The 20,288-nt window shown below is 39.1% G+C and overlaps 1 protein-coding gene across 5 annotated transcripts in view; it reads left to right on the forward strand.

The window, feature by feature from the left end:
- ADAM23 (ADAM metallopeptidase domain 23) overlaps window positions 1-8,003 on the forward strand; it is a 77,930-nt gene extending 69,927 nt beyond the window's left edge. For 3 of the 5 annotated variants that reach the window (XR_005557851.1, XM_039352864.1, XM_039352866.1), the window contains one exon: window positions 4,153-8,003. Coding sequence is in view for 3 of the 5 variants with exons in the window: in XM_039352864.1 (XP_039208798.1) it covers window positions 4,153-4,198 (46 nt within the window). In the remaining 2 variants the exon portion in view is untranslated. Of the gene's footprint in view, window positions 1-1,410 lie in introns of all 5 variants that reach the window. The other 2 variants (XR_005557852.1, XM_039352865.1) reach the window with 2 other exon arrangements.
- Window positions 8,004-20,288: the final 12,285 nt, after the last annotated feature.

Here is a 20,288-nt window from a genome sequence, read left to right on the forward strand (position 1 = left end):
CACCTCACCATTCAATGTGTCTCCTGAAGTGTGAGTCCCATGGTTCCCTCAGTTCCTTTTTGGCTGCCATTGTGTTCACATTTGAGATAATTGTTCCTTTGTCCAATTTGGAGAACTGTAAATGGGATTCAAAGTGGTGTTCTTTCATGTTATCTTCCACTGTCGATGCTTTAATGAAAAAGCAGTTATCTTGGTCACATTAGTCTATGTACTGAACAGATCCTGAGGATTGCAAGGTCCCAGTTATTACAAAGTAAGAAACCCTGATTCCCAGCTTTCTGACTTCACTGTCTGTCAGAGGCTTTGGTGTTTATAGCTATTCCATTGTTGACAGCTATCTCAAGAATAGCAAACTAAGTTATCCCAGGTCAAATAGGAAAGATGCTTCTTTTTGTACAAACATCTAAAGGCAAATCATAACCTACCAGCACACAAAATAGATATCTTCTCCTTTGACAGGCCATAAGGGCAGTAAGCTTAAATGTATTCAGCAGACTTTTTTTCTCTCATCTGCTACTACAACCTTTCTGACTTTAAAGAATTGTGCATACAATTTCATACAGCAGAGGAAAGCAGCTTCCTTTTTTGGAACTTCTGTCAAGGGGCAAAGATTTTAATATGATGCAGTCACTCAATAAAAATAGTAAATTATTACTTTGAAACATGGATTAGACTGGGCTTCAGGAAGTGGTCCTCTATCACCATTCATGGCTTGGGTCATCTCATTTCATTCAAGAGTGAAATACTTTATTGATGAGCTTCCCTTTAGTGGGAATGGCCAGTTTCAATTAAAAAAAAAATTAAGCTAATCTGGACAAAGTCCAAAAGGTGAAAATTAGAGCTTCTTGTATGAATACCACAACTCATTAATAAACAAGAGCAGTATATCAGCTGGAGACTGCACATAGCCCAAAGTCACGAGATATCTTACTCCTGAATTTCAGCAGATAACCAAAGAAAAGCAGGCAAAAAATATTAAAAGAAGTTTATACCTTCCTTTAGTCTTAACACACCAGAACTACCAAAACAAAACCAAGCCAAGAATCTCCTTTCCTCCAAATGGCACCCTTGTCCATTTTGGTGTCCTAATTGCTTCACAACCCAATTATTGTAGGCCTAATCTATAATTTTTTGGAAGAAATAAGGCTTGCAGTCACCAAATATTTTCTCCCCGTCCTGCATTCAAATCACATAGCAACCAGTTTTCAAGCTATTCAACCAAGAAAAGTGTCAGTCTTCCCGATCTTTTTCCAGCTTTCAGTTTTTACAGTCTTTCAGCATATTGAAGAGTTGGTTGTTCGGTGAGAGTCTGCTTTGCCTGCTGTGAAATAAAATGTCACAAAGAAACAATCACGGTTGGGATGAGGCATTGCCTGGAGTGCTCATTTTCTTTTTTTTTCCATTGTGCAGCTGATGGCCATTCTTTTTCTCCTCATTCACTAAGCTCCAGGTAGCAACCATGGTGACTCTCACACAGCAGGATAATGGTACTGCATGGAAGGACCTTTAGATCGATGACATAAATTACTTGCTAATTTTGAAGAGCATTTGCTTCATTCCTACCACAGGCGTTCTTTGCCTTCTTTGTGGAAGGGTTGTTTTTTCATTACAGTCTCAAAGATGTGTATTTTCATAGTTTGATCTGATCCAAGTATTTTTTGTATTTTGCTTTTTGGTGTTCATGGAATGTTTATCAAATTCTGTCTTTGAAACCACACATTATAAGATTATTTTAATAAAGTTTGGTATAGCAAAATTATCTAGCAAGACATTCTAAGTAAACATAGTTGTGGTAGATTACTTCCTATCTGCATATCTTAATTAGTTGTAATAAAATGAAAATAAAATCAGTTTTTATGAGGGCTGAATTCACATTAATAAACTATCCAAGATATTTAAAGAATTGCTGACTGCAAATTTCATTTATGGGTTGATATAGTCATATTCTTGTATTGATTGAACATAAATTGTAAAACCATAAAAATGAGTATTGTAATCTTTGTCAATATTTTTTGAAGTCTGAACTCATGCAGTATTTTTTTCTTCTTCCAACATGCACAGCTTTGTTTGGCATGTTTTCCTATTTGGGAGAAGAGATTTTATTTTGTGTGTGAGACCAGTTATAAACTATTTAAAAGACTGCTAGATAACACTGATCACAGGTGTCAAACCTGATCGTGTCACGTCATGTATCATGACATTTTTTGCCTTTGTGGAGCCAGGATGGGCGTGGCCTGCACATGATGCATCCAGCCTGCGGGCTGCCCATTTCACACCCCTGACATAGATGATACTGAGGTTTTCAGTAGAGGTGGCAGGAATAATGGTTTAAAAAGTAAGACACTAACATGAACATAGAGATATAAATTCATGTTAATGATATACTTTCATATTGTTATTTCCTAGAGAGGGATTTTATCAGATCAATAGTTGAAGTAGATTACAACCCTATGCATACTTAGTTGAGGAAAAAACTAAAAATGAGATTTAATTCTGATTAAATATGGAAGAATTGTGAGTAGAAATAGCCTTGTTCTCTATATTTAGTGCACAAAGGGTAGAATTCACAAATTCAACACTTAATTGGCAAATTAAATGTGATTTCCATAAGGGTAATTTTCACATGAAAATAGTAGATAACGGATGATGCTACAGTGGGAAAAGACCCCATAATATGGCCAATTTTTCTATTTATTGTTGCGTATTATATATACTGTCAAATGCATAACCTTTTAAATTGTTTTGTTGTTTTTAAGATACATTGTCATTCTAACTGATATTAGAATGTAAGATTAACTGTACTATATAATTATAAATCTAGAAAAATGTAGGTTTGGTCATTATTTGTAAGCTCTCCTCATACATCATTAAAACATGGGGTATGAAAACACAGTAAAGGCATAGTGTTCAAATCTTCATTTTCATAAAATCCATACAGAGAACCATTTTAGTCTGTTTTAGTAAAAGCAATGTTCTGTGATGTCTTTAAGGTCAAAAAGATTCATTGGTGCTTAAGATTTTGTAAACAAGATGCAAGAAATATCCTGAGTTGTAACATGAGAATAGAAGAAAAATAACTGACCATAGGACGAACACTGTACACTATGAAAAGAAGAAAATTTGTAGAGTTGAAACAGTCACCTACTTCTGATAGCAGCAATTGTGATCATTAATGTCTTGGGATAGTTAGATCTGCCAATACTACATGGCATGAGTATTACTATATTACACTGGAATATTCACTCACTGTGATGCAGTATATATTTGGAGATATATGTCAAATACAAAAGCCAATGCAAATATTGTTATAACAGAGCTGTAGCTATAAACTGCATGTTTCAAATATGTAGACAGAAGTATATAGTACAAAAGTGAATTTTAAAATTTGTCCTTTTGGCAATCATCTATACGTTAATAGCAAAGCAAGTAGTAGCAGTAAAAACAGCAAAATCTTTTTAATTTGAGCACGCAGTGGAAGAACTAAAGGCTTTCATGTTTCATAAAGTTAGGGAATTTGTGAAATCCTGTTCTATGTGTTACTGCATGATAAGGTGGTGGTGAAGCAGTGCACACGCACAGTGTTAAGACTAAATGCATGAATCCCTTGCTTGATGCCCCACATAAGCCAGATTATGGGGAAGTTGCATCCAATTTTTGTGTTGCCTTGTAATGCCTTGCTGTTTATTTATATAGCATATTTATATAAAAACAAGAGAATGGACGTTTATACAGAAAGCTTTTTCTGTGCTAATGACATCAATACAATTTCAGTAATGCAATTAACACCTTTAGGTGTCCATTCTGCTTTAAGAACCATTTCTGTATGGAGAAAGAAAGTGTATGTTGCACATTGCAGTTATGGGCTGACACAAAAGACATCATACATTGCAGTCTGTTGGATATGTCGGCAGAGTTCTTCTCTATGATCTTCTCTCGATACTGTACAAAATGGGATATAGGATTAAAATGCAGTTTCACTTAAAAATTGCTCTCAGAACTCTGCTTTGAAATCTTTTAAATATAAAATTTTTTCAAGGTTACATCTGGGAAGTCTGAATGTGAGCCCATACTCTAATGTGATGATTATGACTTGAGTTTCCCATATGCCTCACTAGTCTATTTCTTATTTCCTATCTCTCCTTTAATTGGAAGAAATGTAAAAAAGAGAAGATATGATCCAAGTCAACAAGGCATCTAAGGAATTCCCTGGAAGATTGTGGCTGTGCTCGACTGGACTCTGGAGGCTCTTTGAAGCAGCTGGCTCTCCCTGCAGAAGTGTACCAGTCATTGTCTACCAGTGGCAAGCTAAGGCACTTATGAAAGGGCTGAAGGAAAACTGTCCTTTACTGGAGATTTAAATTCAAGGACTTCCTCCACTCATTTCTCTCTTTTTTTGGGGATGTTAATGACAAAACAAACTTTGGGAAGGAACTATTTCGCCTATTTTTTGTTCTAAACAAAAATGGAGCAAACAAACCAAGCGCAATAAGTAAACTCTTTCAAACTATTTAAATAGGTAAAGAATTTCTTAATAATTTGAGTTCGCATGATGTTTTAATATTAATGGCAGACTCCAGTGGCATGATAATTTCTGAAATGGTGAATTGCATGGCATAAACACAGCAAATGAGCTAGCAAGAGAGTCCCAAATAAAACCTATTTACCAAGAACATGATAGAACAAACACAGAAGAGCTGATTCTAGGTTTTACCTATGAAACAGGATAATTCCTTAATTCTACCTAATATAGGTATTCCTCTTTGTTTATTTATTGCTTTGGGGCAAACCTCTTTGGGGAATAGCAAATCATACTACATTGAAATATATTTTTTAAAAAGGCTTTGGGGGAAGTCTTATCAAACTCCATTATTACACATTTTTAAAATGTTTCATTCCACATGTGATCTTAAGCTATACGCGTTCTTAAAATTTTTGCTCCTACTTAATTTTGGGGTAGCCCTTTATGTTTTAGAGATTTGGGCATAGCGCAGGGAAATTCCACAAATAAGAGGTATGCTTTTTAAATATGTATGCTTGAAACCAAAAAAAAAGAGATTCATCCAAAACCAATAGGTGTAAATGCGTATGTATACAGTGATTTTTTCCTCTTCAAATGCATTATTTGCAGTCATGCAGATATTTTGTATATATTGTAAGAAGCTGACATCCTCTCAAATTAATCACAGAAGTGCCAAGCTTATGTCTTTTTCATTTTGCCATGTTGTTTTCCTTTCTCAGTCTCATATTGTATGACAGGAAAGAAGCCTAAACAAGCCTTAAGTACTTGTAAAATACTGAGAGCTTTTAACAGGTTAAGGCTTTCCGTGTATTGTTTTATAAAGCCCAGTCTCCCTTTACCCTCAGGACTCCTTTCAGTTTTTAAAAGTACATATACAGGATTCATGTCTTTTTGAATTTATTTCTGTAGTGATTATTTTTCAAAGCATAGCTTTGAATGTTACTTCCTATTGGGCTACATGTGGTTACTGTCACGGAGGTTTGAATTAGAAAAAAACGATGAGAATATTGCCATGTGCACAACCAGATAACATTGAATCCTGCTTAAACAGAGAAGTGGCATACATGAAACAATAATTTAGCCTCTTCCCTTCTCCCAAGCATCCAAGCTCTGTTATAATCAAGCCTTTTCATCGCTTCTTTCATTAGTAAATGTGAAAAGCCGTAATGGCAAATTTCAGCAACTACCCAGGTGTAGTGGAAATAAAGCTTGCTTGTATGGATGCTAGCCAACCGCACGTTAATATTATGCCAATATACAAGGCAGCATCCCACTCTGGTTTTGTTAGCGCTGCTGCTGCTGCAGTTGTGCTTAGGGGTTTTCTGTGCCCGTGTGCTGGGATGCAGTGCCAGTGCTAATTAAGCAGTCATGGTCATTAAAGCAACCATAAAGTAACAAACACATTGTTTAATCCTTTATTACCATTGCTATGACATCAGAGCAGAGTAAACTCAATCTGCAATCATATCCAAAACTCCAAATGCTTGATCATTCATTGCAATGGAAGACTGCTTTGGAATAAGCTTTAAGTGCATAATGAAAAAGCAACTTACTTAAAAGCTTGTTTCCCCAGTCACAAGTATTTGGGCAGGAGCTATTTATAATTCAGTTAATCATATAGAAATCATTTCAATCTGTATATAAATGTTTTATTTTAAGATATAGTTCCCATTGTGTATTAGCATTACAAAAGCAAAGCAAAGCAAAATCTGATGCTTTTCAAGTTAATGTTTGAATCTATTTTTAGATTTCCCTGGGTCAGTTAATACTATACCAATGTGTTGGGATGCCTTTCTTCAAGCTTTATTGACAATTGTGTGAAATCACAGTGGTTTGGCATGACAATCATTTTTAATTCCATTTGAGTTAACTCAGGGGTGGACAACTTGTGGTCCTTGGGCCAACTGTAGCACCTGTTTTTTTTTATTTATTTGCTTGTTTGTTTATTTATTTATTTATTCCCATTAAGAATTATTAGAGATTGTGCTATTGAAATTTAGTGGAAATAAGAAAAATTGTTCTTCATTTTTTTAATGGGAAATGTAAGAAATAAGGAGCACAAACTGTTTGCCATACCTAAATAAGAAAAAATACCCTTCCGGAAACTCCATTACTAATGTGACTTACTGTGCTTATAGTGCAGCCATTAGCCACAAAAATGTTAGGCACTTCCATTTAGCAGGTTGCTGTCTTTACATAATCCTTGCAATGTATTGAAGCTACTGTTTTACAGTGAATGAAAGAAGCAGTGGAAAGCCTGGAATGCAATTACTGATATTTCAGGTCAATAATCTCCAAAGTCAGCAGTGAATTTTATCTTTTCTTCCTGACCTGAAAAACACATTGGAATAAATTCTATATGTGATGTGCTCAAATCATCTTTTCCCCCCATATAAAATGGTCCTATAGAATATTTTATGTAATGCCACTTTGTGTTTAAGTATATTGGAGATTAAAATAAATAGGTGCTAGGTTTGGGTTTTGTTTTGGGAGAAGTGGTAACCACATAGATGGTGCCATTCAATATGGCTACAAAGGTTAGTCTGTTGTATTAAGTAAAATCTTTATGTAATTCACAAAACATTGTAATGTGCGATGTGATTTTTTTTTTAAAATCAGACCACACTGGTCCCCAATTATGTACATACGATAAAGCGTTGGGGTAACTTTTTGTTACACTAACAATTTCATAAGAAATATAATTTCTTTTCTAAATTTCTCCTCTGCTGTTCGGTTCTGTATAGATACATTTAAATACACAGATTATGTATAGACTATAAATGACCATACAAATGCAAAGCTCACAGAAATAAATTGTCATGTTTTCAGTGGACCTAGCCTTACATCATCAAACCTGCTAAGGTCTATACTTATTTTATAATCATTCATTTACAATATTTTGTAAAGAACACATGCAACTTAGGTTTTTTTTAAAACACGATATCATTGTAATGGTCTTCAACACAATAAAAAAATCATTTCAGTCACTATATTTTTGTTTCATTGATAGGATTCAACTTGACAGGAAATGTATGGAAATTTTATATTGCTTATATTGATATGCTGCATGATCCCATTGAATTCAACCAATTCTCAGAGAGGAAAGCTCCACTACGCAAATTAACAAGAATATATTCTAGGTGCATGTTAAAATAAATTACATAGAACTGGAGTTATACAAGATTTTCTTTACTATGCAATGATAGGTATTGCACAAACTTAAAATTCAAAGACAAATGTCTGAGGAACTTTACAAAATACTTGAATTATTTTTGATCTAAAAAGCTATCAGTCATTTTCTATTCATTGTTGCTTACGTTATCAATATTCATCTAAAATAGTAATTATTTTTAAGGTGCACAATTTAACAAACTTATTTTGTCTGAAGCTAATATTCATATCTTGTTGGCTGCAGATGAATGGGAATTCAGTTATTGTTTTGCATCTTAGTAAAGTAGTATTAAAGACATCATAAACATGGAAATCGGCTTCTGTATTTTTCTTTCCTGTGCTGTCATTAGATTAAATTTCACATCAGACCTAATTTTCAAGTAAAGGAAAGGTGTTTGGTATTTTTTTTTTATAGAATATTGGGAAAACAGTTTCCAAGTTCACTTTTGTTGCAAATGTGTAATGTTGAATGTGCTTGTGACTGAAAAAAAAAAACCCATTATGAATGTGCAGTTCAGCATACAGTACATGGACCATTACACATCAAATGAATGTCCTATGGATTAATAATACCTTTTGGGAGAATCTGAGGACTCGTAATGATTCAGCCCTTCCAGAAACTGTAATCCTACAACAGGATTATCTGGAAGTAGCCCCATTAAAAGCAATAGTTCTTTAAACGTAAAATATACAGATTGAAGTATGTTTTTAGAAATCAGAAAGGCCCATCTGTTCTGGCACAAATGGGATCATTTATTTGACTCTGCCTGACAGCCTCAGAACTTTTGTGTATGAAGTTGGGTATACATATTGCCACACTATGCTCTTCTTGACCTTTCAGCAGCCTTCGATGCCATCAACTATGATATCCTTTTGGGACATCTGTGGGGCTTGAGGCTGGAAATGCAGTGCAATCTTGCGCTGGTTTGGCTCCTTTCTCCAAGACCGGTCCCAGTTGGTGTTGATAGGGAGTGAGAGGTTCAGCTCACAGCCATCCCTTTGTGGCGTGCCACATGGCTCAGTATTCACTCCACTCCTTTTCAACATCTACATGAAGCTGCTGGGTGAGATCATTCGTCATCGTGGGTTGAGGTATCACCTGAATGCTGATGATACTCAACATCCCTCCTGCAGTGCTTGGAGTGGGGGCCTGGATGGAGACAACAGGATTTCAGCTGAACCTTAGCAAGATCCCATCAGTCACGGAATTTTGACTGGCAGAGACCAGGAGAAAAGCCTTCTCTGCTGTGGCTCCTGCCCTTTGATATATCTTACCCCATGAGGTGAGATAGGCTCCCACCCTTCTGACTTCCTGTAGTAGCCTTAAGACCTGGTCCTGCCAGATGGCTTGGGCCGCAAGGGGGTCACCCCACACTGTAAATGGTTGATTAAGAGCTAATCCCACTCCCTCCCCAGTGCATCCAGCTCCCTCCTCCTTCATTATTTGTTTCTACTGTCATTTTATAGTTGATAATTTTAATATTTTTTATAACTGTAAGCAGCCCAGAGTTGCTTTGAGATAAGATGGGCAGCAAATAAATTTAATAAATAAACAATAAATACCCTAGCTAATTCATAGTGCTAATGCATTGTGGTCGCCTCCTCAGCATTATTACACTGACATAAAAATGTCACCATTTTGACTACATCACTGATATGAGTTGCAGGGATGAAAGCTTTTGGTGAATCATATGGAGAAGGATGATGATGATGGCCAAGGTGATCTGGTGACTGAAGTGAAAAGCATTGTAATCAGGGTGGAATCAGTTATATGGTTACAACTGTAGCAAAACCATATTAGATACTTGTCTCCAGTAGCTGTGATTCTACTCACAAGTTATTCACTCAGCATTTTTGCAAAAGTGCACAGCTGTGCATTTGACTGCCTGATTTAATGCTTTATTGAGCAATATTTTTAAAAAAAACAATGAATCAGCTTTTTAAAAAGCACAGCCTTCCTGCCAAAAGAATGCTTATTTCTTTTTTCCTTCATCACGAGGATAGAAAGCTTAAGGATGCTTTTGGAGCATCTTTAATAGACTCCTTAATACATTTTACTTCTCCTTTGGGGTTTTAGGCTTCTGCCTGTAGATGCTCATAATGGGCTTGGTTATGCTCTGCTAAATATGAACATCAGAGAATGAACTGGAGCAACTTAGGAAATGGGAAACTCAACATTTTTTTTCTACCAGGGGGATATGGGCCAAGGAAATGAAAAAACTGTCCACATAATTTAATATATTGTGAGGAAGAACATTCAGCATAGATACAAAAGAGGTAAACCAGGCCCTTGAGAAATTTGAATGTCGTAAATTTAATTGTGATTCTTTAAAATGGAAGTGTTTCTCAGAAGAATCAATAGCATCCGGAAAGTCAGTGATAAGTAGATGAACAATGAACATAATGAACATGATGCACTTTGTTGTGAGACTCTGTAATAAGATATTGAACGTTAGAATGTATGCATATTAATTAGATGCTAAAGATATCACAACAGCTAGAATTTTAAGGAATGAAGTTGCCTTGATTGGATGTTCAGCTGCCTTCCGGAACGTTTCAGAACAGCAGAATGCTATGGACATGAGGGCATTGGAATTTGTAATTTGTCCAGGTATCCGGATATCCACATGCTTATACTCCAATACAGTTGGCTAAGTCTAAAATAATTCTGGTTGTTTGGCTTCTAATAAATCTACTGAAACAAGATGAATCATAACTTTCATGGAGATGTACTAGGAAATTGCTTGGAATGGAGAAAAATGGAAAAAAGCAGAACCCAATGACCTAATATCACCATTACATTTCCAGAAATTCATAACTAAACTAGTAGCAATAATGAAGTACATGTTCACTATGCAAATGACATTTGGAAGATCCTGAATTTCATTAAAATTAAGTATAAAGTCTCTTTTAAGATTACTGCAAATGGCCAGAATGAGATAATTGCCAGTATCTTTGTCATTATGCTATTTCTAGGAATCTTTGAAAGATGAGAACAGGCCTCATTTATACACAAAAGTTCTACAATCATGATTAGTTCAATTCTCACCAGATCAAGGTTGACTCAGTTTTCCATCCTTCCGATATCGGTAAAAGGGGGAACCTAATTGTTTGGGACAAGATGCTGACATTGTAAACAACTTAGAGAGGGATGTAAAGCACTATGGAGCAGTATATAAGTCTTAAGTGCTATTGTTATGTTTTTGATCGAGACAGTTCATGATTGCATATCACCATGACTAATCAGGTAATTCTGAAGGGAGGCAAAAGTGTATCATTTTCCATATTACATTCTTAAGGAAAGCAACTTTATTTCAATTTGATAACATTAACAGTTGCCTCAAGAATATTATGCAGTGTCTGCACTCTAGTTGAAAGACAAATTCAATAGAAAAACCTGAATACCCTTTTCATTTTGCGTTTAAAAAAATGTTTTCAGGATGCACTAAGCCAGTGCTTTTCAACCTTGACAATTTTAAGGCATGTGGACTTCAACTCCCAGAATTCCACAGCCAGCAATGCTGGCTGTGGAATTCTGGGAGTTGAAGTCCACATGCCTTAAAATTGTCAAGGTTGAGAAACACTGCACTAAGCTAAGAAGCCTGGTTCATGAGTACATTCTTCCATTTTAACCTCCACTCATATACATTTTTGGACCAGAGTCTTAGAAAAGTGTCTGATTGACTCAATTAGGTTTCAGAGAAAGCTTGGGAAATTCCCTGAGGTTCTGCTGCACAATTCATCTGAGGCCTCAGTCAGCCTTTGGCATAGGACAATGATAACGGTTTTGAATTGGAATATGGAAGAAACTGTTGAAAAAAAATCTTCATCGGGGTCCAGTTCAAGCTGGGAATAAACAAAATGGAGATTGCTTTAGAAAGAAGGTTGTAGTTTATTGAAGAGCAGAGCCAGACAGAAGCATGGCTCTGGGAAACCTGACCACATGTTGCTGGGAATTGTGGGTTTTTATACCTTCTGGGGCCCTTGAGGTTGTTTTCTGTTCCTGTTTGAGGCTTTGTATTTCCTGTGTCATGTACTTTGACCTGAGTCTGAGTGTGCCCTTTTGTTATTGATGGTTTAAAACTATTATGTCCCCAAAAGTCATGTCTTTTAAAGTTTGGATGGGGTATGAAGATTTTAGGAGTCTTTGTCTTCCTAATCTCATCAACCTCTAGCTTCCTGGCTCCAACCTTCCTGAATGGATTATTACATCTGCATTTCTAAAAGCTGATTTCTGGTGAGTTTCTGCTTGGGGCTATTAAGAAAAAATGGACTTGCTTTTCTGCCTTTAAGATCTTTTGGGGAAATATATTCTGCCTTTTTAATATTCCCCAAAATATTTCTTTCTCTGGATTTTTCCCACAAAACTAAACTAAGGACTACATCTACTAGAAGCTGTCCAGTTCCAAGTTTATAAGAGCTATTCTTGCAATTCTGAAATACATCATGTATGTTGCCTCGTGGTGAGTGGGCAGGCATATACAATATATTAAATCAATCTCTCTCTCTCTCCCTCCCACTTTCCCTCTCTTTCTCTCTCTCTCCCTCCCCCCCCCTCTCTTATCTACAAAGGCAAGTTAGGGTTTGGATTAAAGTTAACCCTAACCCAAGAGAATTGTGCAAGAAGCAGTATTTATCCCAAACCCAGCATGAAATGTAGGTCAATAATGACGTCAATGCTGACATTAAATATTTAGTATTAGGACAGCAGAATCAAACTTATTTTATTCTTGTAACCATGATTGTTATTGTATGCCATGATGTACAGACATTTAAAGTGCAAAATGATCAGACTGGCAAACTACCTTTTGTCATCATGAGTGGAGGAGAACTGTTAGCTGTGTGCTTCACAACTGCAATCATCCTTATGGACTTTTTTAAGGCAAAAACCCATATGCAAGTGAGATATAATAAACAATTATTTCAAACACATGCATTCCAGAGTGGCTTTGGGCCTCAGAAATATGCCTTACAGCAGAGGTCCTGAACCCCTGGGCCATGGCCCACTACCAGGTCTTGAGCCGTTTGAAACCAGGCCTTGGAAGTGGTGGGCAAGTGCATGCATATGCATCTGTACTTATGAGAGCAGTGGTGAGGGCATGCATACATGCTCCATTTGCACAGGTAGCAGGCGGCATGCCCATTGCTTGTGCAAATGGAGCTGAGCTGTGCACGCACATGCACTTGCCTGCTGCTCATGTGGAACCATCCCCTCTCCCCCACCCCGGTTGGGCTGCAAAGCTGGAAAGGTTAGGGAATTCTGACTTAGAGAAATGAATTAGATTTCACTGAAGACTTCTGGGTTAGACATCATGGCATGATGGGCACAGGAAAACAGGGCTCCATTTTCCACATCCGATTTTGTCCTGCTGGGGACCCTAAAAAGGGTCTAAAGTTGCCCTGGAGAGGTGACAAAAAGAAGGGGACCCTCGCTGATCACAGAGGGCAGTGGCCCTTCCATTTGATCTGAGGAAGCCCTTCAAACTGGCAGAAGAAAGACTGGCTGCATTTATGTAGCCAACCAGAAGCCACTGACAACCCAAGATAAGCACTAACTAGCAATCTCTGAACAACACGGATGGAACAGGGTGAGAATAATTCTCTCTTTATAATTTTAAAACCTCTTCCTGGGAAAAAGAATTCCCAAAGCAAAGAATCCCCCTGATGATAGAGAGAAGGGGAATTTCCACCCCCTCGGGGGGAAATTAGAAAAAACTACAAGATTAATTTGGGTTTAATACAGAGACATAGCTTTAACAAATTTGGGGACTAAAAGTATTTTTAAGACTTTCTTTTTGAAAAGATACTTGCAAAGTTGGTGAAATAGGTTTGGACTTAAAAGCTGGAATCTGGATGTTATTGACATCTAGTGGTGAACCTTGGCATTACAATTTATTATGCTTAAAGAAAATTTGGCACAAAGCCCGGACATAGATAAGGCTCTTTGTTATTCCTGGAAACTTTCGCTTTTGCAGACTGCAGCTGGGAAAAGGAGGAAAAAATTCCTTGGGCTGCTTTATCTGTATGAAGGAGACGATAAACCATTCTAAATAGGCCCATCTGGATTACAAATATTGACTGACTTTTAGTTTCAAGAATTATCAAGAAACATTGAGAAACAATGGGAAAGTGGCTCCTGGACTATTTCTCTTTGGAAGAAACATGGATAATCAACAAGAAAATGTAAATGGACTTCAGAAAGAAATTCTTTCCATGTTGAAATCAATTCAAGAGACGTTTTAAATTATGAGGAGACTAAAAATATCGGATGTTTGAATATCTAATGGATGTTTGAATATGATTAAAAGAATAGACAGTTGTTAGAAATAAAAGACCATTATAAATTAGAGCAGACATGTCAAACACAAGACCCGGGGGCTGGATGCGGCCTGCGAAGTGGTTTCATGTGGCCTGCGAAGCCTTGGCCCAGGCCAGCTGGGAGACAATGTACCATTTTGTGGTGGCTATCTATGCTGAAACTCATTCAGTCCATAAGCCCTCCCCCCACATGGCTGAATAGTGAGGTTCCTCCAGTGGACCATGCCTTGGCACTTGCCCTGGTCCAACCCCCTTCTACTAGAGACCCTCAGATCTATCCCACTCCTGCCCAGGCCCCCACAGGCACCCTTGATGTGAACGATGTAGGGCTGGCCACACCCACCCAGTAGACCACACCCACTCCATCCACGCCCACCCAGTAGGCCACACCCACCCTGGCCACACCCACCCAGCCCCTGAGGGCAACCACAATGCTGATGCGGCCCTCAGGGAAATTCAGTTTGACACCCCTGAATTAGAAGGATGCGATTTGTAATTAGGAAAACATAATTTTCTATAAGATGGGAATATGACAATACTAAGAGGGTCGGTATAAGGCAGTGGTGGCAAACCTATGGCACATGTGCCAGAGGTGGCATTCGAAGCCCTCTCTGTGGGCACACATGCTATTGCCCCAGCCCCACCTCCCCCCTGCAACCTCCTCACCAGCAGCCTGCCCAGAGGAGAGGCTCCCCCAGGCACAGCCCATGCGAGCAGTGCAGCCAAGCACATGGCAGCCAGGCAGCAGGGCAAGACTCTGCCCTTGAGCCCCATCACATGCAGATGATGCTGCGGGGCATGGGCAGAGGGCGTGGCCATGGCACTGCAAGGCTGCCTGGGTGATCTGTGTTGAGTGGCCCTGTGGGCAGGCGGAATGGGGAACAGAGTGGGGGCGGGCTGGGGGGGCAGGCCGGTTTTGAAGCACTCGGTCTCTAAAAGGTTCACCATCACTGGTATAAGGGAAGCTTTTAGTTACCCAAATGTAATTAATTATGCGAAAAATGATAATTGATGTTATTTTGAATATTGATGGGAATTAAAATTGAAAAAAGAGAAAAAAACAGGATACGGATTGAATAAGGGAATTCTGATTGCAAATACATTTGAGATATGTTTTGGCTAGAGAAGATATTAGAAACTGATATATTATTGACACTGTATAACATTAGAAATATGTGATGAAGATGTTTATATTTAATTGTATAAGTATTAATAGAAGTAAGAATTATACTTGCATAATGTGGAAAAATGATCATTATTGGAAGAAGAGACGACCAGGGAAATAGTGATGGTGTAGTATTGGATATTTTGAGTGAAAGTTAATATATACCACTGAATGATAAAGAAACCCAGACACCAAGTTGTTTATTAAGTACTTATGCTTGTAAAACCTGACATTAATAAAATATTTACAAAAAAAATTCATTGAGGGGCAACATAATGAAGAAAAAGTCACATCACTGAAGAAAGAATATTCAGTAGAGACATAGCCTTGCAATAAATAGTTTGCAAATAGATTTACTGGTTTTTTTAAAAATGGGGGTGTTGTATTGCAAGGGGCACAAATTAATATTGTAGCAATGTATTAATCAGAGGGAGACAACATGTGTATATGTATTGGGTTGGTTTCCCCTCCCTTTTTAATGCACTTTTTAAATGTCTTACATGCTTTGTGTCTTTTATTTTTTTTATTTTTTTTACATTTAACAGAAAAGAAAGGAAAAGATATGTCTCTATTAATAACATTTTACTAGAGTTTTCTGGCTGATTCAGCTTCCCAGTAGGAAGACCAGAGCAGAAAGCCAACCACAGGAAGACTAGAACAATGCCTTATTGCAATAGACGGCAGAATTATACACATCTGGATGAGTTTTTTATACCCCATCCGAACAATGTCTTATTTCCCAGGACATAAAAAATGTTTCAGTCCTCTTTGCATTTCTGTCAAAATCAACTCTTTTACTTTCTACAGTGTGCTCTCTGACATCCTGGGTGTTCAGACTAGTTTCACAGGGTGGGCATATATATGCCCTCCCTTATCTGTTCTAGACCCCAGTAGAAAGATGAACTCTGCCACATCTTTCAGACTCTGAAAACCACTCAGGAGGGGCTACAGTAGGGATCTGGGGAAAATGTGTTTTGGTACTTAAGGTGGCTACACACTGGAGGGACTAAATTCAGCTCCTGGGATATCTTCCTTCACATTCAGTTCAGGGGAGGATCCTGACAGCCCTCTGCTGGCTTTGTGAGAACAAGGATCAGACTCAGATCCAATCCGTTAAGAGCTTTTCTGGAGAAAGGAAAGGCTTGTCAATAGGAGGAAAGTTCAGAGCTATAGGAGATGATATTTTTGATCCAGTGGCAGTGGGGTGGGCGGGCTTCATTATACACTGAAAGTAGAGATGCATTATCAGGGCCATTGGAGTTTTATGCACTCCTGGCCTTTTTTCAAGATGTGATTAACAAAATTGTAATGTTCAGGATGACAGAGGGAAAATATTATTAAGAACATAAATGAAGCATGGAAAGAGCTTTGTAGAAACGATTCTTCCTCCCCCCCCCCTATTTCCTCAGCTACAAATTGCTACTTGCATATTTTAATCCTCCTTTAGACATTTTTAACTCATATCTGTTTGGATTATTTTAATAACAATAATAACAATAACAACAACTTTTTGTCACTTTGAATGTACACCAATTGGCATACCTCAAAATGAAATTTCGTTGCATACAGCTCTCAAAGGGCCACCACCTCCGATATACACTCCTTGTTTGTGGCCAGCTCAAGTTTCAGATCATCCATTTTAGTCTCTAGGGAGCGAATGATGGCAAACAGGACAGATGGAAACGGAGCTCCATGTGGATAAGCCCTCAAATTAGCTCGTATTCCTGCACAACAACCTTGCCTCCTTTCTTTTTTCTGATCCTGTCTCTTCCACCTTTTCCTTAAAGAGGCCTCACTCCTTTTTGCCCCTGGAGAATGCTGCAGCCACTACCCACTCCTCCAAAAGCCTCTCTCCCATCCTCTGGGCCTGCCGACAGCCTCATCCAGTTCCTTCGCTCCGTAAGCCCCAGCTCCTGGACCGCTCCTCCTCTGCCTCCTTTGGAAACAGCCCTGATTTGCAATAGAATCCATCGCTGGGCTAACAGTCAGATCTTGCTGCTGGCAGAACAATTTCAAACAGCTCCAACGACTTTTAACGGTCTCACCAACAGTTCTGAAACAGTTAGAAACTTGCCATGCCAGCAAAGATTGTCAGTTGTATGTTACCTTAGTTCCACCACGTTGCTCAAACACATCAAAACCTTATTGATCATGAAAAAGGAAACTTTTCACCTTCAAGAGCTAATGCAGCCGCAGCCAATCCAGGCGCCGCCATCATAGAAGATGGTTATTGTTATTATTACTAGTGAAACAAGTTCCATTGTGTTGGGACTCTCTCTTTTTTCTAAACAGCCCCCCCCATATTGCAATACACTGTATATAAGACAACCAGCCCGACATTTGCTCAACCTCTGCTGTGAATAGAGATCCTCATTTTTTCCATTCCTGCAAATCCTTCAATTCTTGTCTCCCCATCTTGGATGGAGGACAGAATTCCTCTTTTTCATGGCTGAGCCTGAACTGCCAAGAACCAGCTGCTCTGGATGCAGAAACCTTGGAAACTCCACTCAGAGGGCTTTTCAGCGGTTCCAAAAAGGCTCCACACCCATTTGCATCACTCATGTGACCTTGAAGATACAGTGTTGTGGCCTGTCGGCCGCTGGAAGACTCCACAGCCGATTCAAAGAAGGAAGCACAGGGATGGGCATCGGCCCCAGCATCAGAGTCATCTGAAAGCTCCGATGGGGATGAAGGAATGGAGCTGTCACAGTCAGGGACAGAGGTGGAGCCTGGGCCGTCCGCAAGCCCCCTGATGGAAAGGCTGAGACCTCCATGCCTTGAGGCAAGTGATTCAGGAGAAGAGGATCACATGGGGCCAGTGATTGATGTGTGGGCGCAACGGAAGCTGAGAAGAAGCCATGGGCCGGTCTTTGGGGCAGAACAATCACTGCTGCTAACAGAGCCCCACCCTCAGCTGTGGAAAAAGGCAGGAGCGGAGATGAATAGGTGTGGCGGATAACTATTTGTCTCCCTGCCACTCAACTACTTCTATTTGGAACTCCTGACTTTTGTTGGGAAACTTGCCGGAGTTTTTCTCGGATCCTGTGGTGCTGAGAGTTGGAGCGCCTTCTGAGCATATGTGTGTGTGTGTGTGTGTGTGTGCGCGCGCGTTATGTTGGAAAAAACCAGCTTGCCTGAAGGACTCTTGCTGCAAGCGTAGTGAGAGACTGAGATTAACTCTAGGTTTTGGGAGACCCCTGCAGGGGAAAAGAGAGCAAGCTCCGTTGTTTGGAAGCAACTAAAGACTTTGACAGTTGGCTGTGTGAAACTGCTGGCATTTCTGAATAAAAGGAACGTTGGAGATTTATTGATGCATCTGTTGTGTTCAGGGAGTCAGGTCAGAACACACAGGTATACCTTCAAATGGCCTCAATGACTCTCTAAAATAATGCAACTGACCAGCTGTCTGCAAGGAGTATAAATCCTTCCATTCCCCACCATCCAGTCAGAGCTGAAGCAGCTTCTTGGATGAGAAGCAAAATGTCTTCAAAGAAAAACAAGAAAGTCCCGTTGCCTCTTGAAAAAGCACCTTTGGAATTGGAGAGTCCTGCAGGCTGAGCGAGGGAGGTAGGGACAGCCAGCGGACCTGAGCAGACCCTCTTCCCAATGGCAGAGTACACAGAGCAGCTCCTTCCAGCCTCTCCGGCTCCTTTCCCTAGCCGGAGCAAAAGACCAAGGCTGGAAGAGGCCTTCAGGAGTTGCTGCTTTCCCCGAAAAAGAGGCATCTTCTGCTTGGCTCCTGAGTGCCACATTTGCCCACTTCACATTGGAGAACCGGGACCTCCACCCAGCGTGGCACAAGGATGGTCCAAAGCTGCAGCTGCGGCCGGCTCGGCTCCTCGAAGGACGGGGAGTGAAAGGCAGGCGGTGTGCTGCTGTCCCCCCTGCTCCCCCCCCAAGGCAAGGAAAGCTCTGAAGCACGCATCTTCATATTTAGGAGACAGAGACAAGCCTGTGTTAGAAAAGGAATCCAATCACATTCAAAATCAACAAATTCTGCATAGAGATCCATTTCACGTTTCTTGGAATTTCTTTCAGGCATGTATTCTAAACAGCATTTCTGAAGTTCTGAATACAACCAGCAGTTTTCTCTAGGATTAAAACACTGGTTTACCACGGACCTCCTTGTAGCTGCTATTCTACCAGAGCCTATCAAGAGATTTAAAAAGACTCCCAGTGGCTGGATCAAGTGTCACCACGCACTCGGTCCCAGATTGAGCCATCAAATATGGTCATGCACAGATCATATTCTAATTCAGACCATCCCAGAAATAACAATTTACAATATAAAATATGTTTGCCATCAGGGATTGAAACAGAGTATTGTATGCAAAATATGCATTTCTTAAAATATTCTGCTGTACACTCACTTTTCAGAGCAAGCACTCAAAACAATATTCTTTTACTATGCCCTGAAGCTAAACACTTTCCAAAATAAGGTTACAGTTAAATATGTAGGCTCCGATCAGCATTTTAGATCATTTTATAAGTGTATGATGCTCCCTCTCCCCCTTTGACAAAGTTGCTTTGTGAAAAGACCTTCAAAGTAGTCTTTTTTTTTTTTTTTGTCTCCATGTTTAAATAGGTTTTATTTCAAGAAGTCTGTAAATCAGACAACTCTGCTATTTTGATGTTTTGGCTGCAGATTAGGCTGCAGATTTTCACACGCTGTCCAAAATGGTGATGGGGACATGTTGGAAAAAGGAATGAGCCAGGATGTTTACTTTTTTCATGGCAACACAACGAGTTACATCTTTCTCTTAGAAGAGAAGGTAGGAGAAAGAAAAGATGAGAGCGGGAAGAGGAAGAGAAAGGGGAAAAATAGACAGTAGACATCACATTAGCTGTGGTGCAATACTGTATAACAACAAAAGAGAGTAGACAATGGAACCAAGTGTATGATTTTTAATAAGTATGTTGGAAACAAACTATATTCTATACAGAATATAGAATAACAGCATTGGAAGGGAGGCAAGCCATTCCAATGATTAATTGTTCTCAGTGTCAGAAAATGTCTCCTTATTTTAGTTTGGATATCTCTTTTGGATATCACCTTCTCTTCCCTATGACAGCCCCTCGAATATTGGCAGACAGCTATCATGTCACACCTAATCC

The sequence above is a fragment of the Crotalus tigris genome, unplaced genomic scaffold, assembly GCF_016545835.1.
Source record: "Crotalus tigris isolate CLP2741 ecotype Arizona unplaced genomic scaffold, ASM1654583v1 scf7180000018485.2372832, whole genome shotgun sequence".
NCBI classification, from domain to species: Eukaryota; Metazoa; Chordata; class Lepidosauria; order Squamata; family Viperidae; genus Crotalus; species Crotalus tigris.